Genomic DNA, 2,068 nt, shown 5'->3' with positions numbered 1-2,068 from the left:
CAGGATTTCACTTGGTGGGCAGTACACCAAGGATTTCTACCTTAAAGAACTTCTCAGATGTGTAGGACAAGTACAAAAAAAATACACAAAACATTATGCACGAAACCCTGCAATTGATTGAATTTCTGCAACAATGATGAAAAGTTCCTTTATATATCATGTCTACACAAATGTTGTTTTTATTTCCTTTTAGACCGGCCTCAAGGTCAAGAGACATCAGACGTCCAACAGCAGCTCCATCACAGAGTTCGTCCTCCTGCCATTCGCAGACACGCGGGAGCTGCAGCTCCTGCACTTCGCGCTCTTCCTGGGCATCTACCTGGCTGCCCTCCTGGGCAACGGCCTCATCCTCACCGCCATAGCCTGCAACCACCGCCTCCACACCCCCATGTACTTCTTCCTCCTCAACCTCGCCCTCCTTGACCTGGGCTGCATCTCCAGCACTGTCCCCAAAGCCATGGCCAATTCCCTCTGGGACACCAGGGCCATCTCCTACTCAGGATGTGTTGCACAGGTCTTTCTGTTTCTTTTCTTGATATCAGCAGAGTTTTTTCTTCTCACCATCATGGCCTACGACCGCTACGTTGCCATCTGCAAGCCCCTGCACTACGGGACCCTCCTGGGCAGCAGAGCTTGTGCCCAGATGGCAGCAGCTGCCTGGGGCAGTGGGGTTCTCTATGCTCTGCTGCACACTGCCAATACATTTTCCCTGCCCCTCTGCCAAGGTAATGTCGTGGACCAGTTCTTCTGTGAAATCCCCTCAATGCTCAGGCTTTCCTGCTCAGACTCTTACCTCAGGGAAATTGAGCTTCTCACATTTAGTGTTTTTCTCTTTCTGGGGTGTTTTGTTTTCATTCTTTTCTCCTACGTGCAGATCTTCAGGGCCGTGTTGAGGATGCCCTCTGAGCAGGGCCGGCACAAAGCCTTTTCCATGTGCCTCCCTCACCTCTTTGTGGTCTCCCTGTTTCTCAGCACTGCCGTGTTTGCCTACCTGAAGCCCCCCTCCATCTCCTCACCTTCCCTGAACCTGGTGGTGGCAGTTCTGTACTCGGTAGTTCCTCCAGCAGTGAACCCCCTCATCTACAGCATGAGGAACCAGGAGCTGAAGAATGCCATTAGGAAAGTGATTTCAGGGAGATATTTAAGGATGTGCTGAGGAAACTGGCTGGACCTTTCTGCAGCTATAAACTGCTTCTTTTCTTCTTCTTCAGATGAATTACAGTTTATGTAATGATAGGACAAGCTTAACTTCTGGAGGGATTTTATCCTGTTTTTCATTTTCCCCTTGTGATATTATTTTCCACAAAGAAATGCTGTTCTTCATCCCCTTGTACCAACATATCTTTTGTGACCCTGAGGCTCTGCATAAATGAGGAGCCAGACTGTCTGTGTATTTAAATGAAATAAATGAACCTACAGCAACTTTTTTGTCTGAGACCCACTCTCAGCTGATCCGGAAGCAAACCCCTTTCTGGCTGCTGCAGCTCGGGGCAGGCTGCCCTGGCCCTGGGGCAGCAGGGAATTCCTGAGGACCCCCAGGGATGGCACGGAGGGTCTGCAGGCCTCTTGGGGATCTGCTGTTGAGGAGAGCAGGGGACGCAACAGGGGACACTGACCTCTGTATGCGTCTGCTTTGGATGTTCCCCTCTGTGAGGCAGAGCCCTCTGTGCCCCCAGGAGCTGCTGTGCCCTTCAGAGGGGCTGGGGCTGTGGTGGCAGTGCCCAGAGCCCTGCAGCAACCTGCGGTGGGTCTTGGGGTCACCCCAGCCTGGGCTGCTGGGCTGGTATGAGGGCAGGGAGGTGGGCAGAGAGCAGGGAGTTGGGAGAACTGAGGGGAAGCTGGGAAAGGCTGGAATGGCTGTTTGGCCATTGCTCCTATCTCTGCCCACCAAGGGCATATGAGATGCTGCTGTCCCTCACAGCCCTGCCTGTACTCTCTCCCCTCTCACACTGTGCTCTGTCACACCCAGCACTTTCTCATGCCTCATCCCACAGGCTCCCACCCCATGTCCAGCTGGCATCACTGCAGGGCAGCCCTCCCCAGGGCCCAGGCATCTGCCTGCAGCTTC

General features: G+C 53.1%; 1 protein-coding gene across 1 annotated transcript; it reads left to right on the top strand.

Moving 5' to 3' along the window:
* Positions 1-229: 229 nt before the first annotated feature.
* LOC311216516 (olfactory receptor 14C36-like) lies at positions 230-1,156 on the top strand (the record flags this gene model as incomplete). The annotated part of the gene is made up of 1 exon (XM_084298040.1): positions 230-1,156. The coding sequence occupies exon 1, from the start codon at positions 389-391 to the stop codon at positions 1,154-1,156; it is 768 nt and encodes a 255-aa protein (XP_084154166.1). The 5' UTR covers positions 230-388.
* Between the last annotated feature and the right edge of the window lie 912 nt (positions 1,157-2,068).

Source organism: Netta rufina (assembly GCF_964035555.1).
Source record: "Netta rufina genome assembly, chromosome: 18".
Classification (NCBI taxonomy): Eukaryota; Metazoa; Chordata; class Aves; order Anseriformes; family Anatidae; genus Netta; species Netta rufina.
Note: the sequence above shows the minus strand (reverse complement) of the source record. Positions and strands in the feature narration are given on the sequence as shown.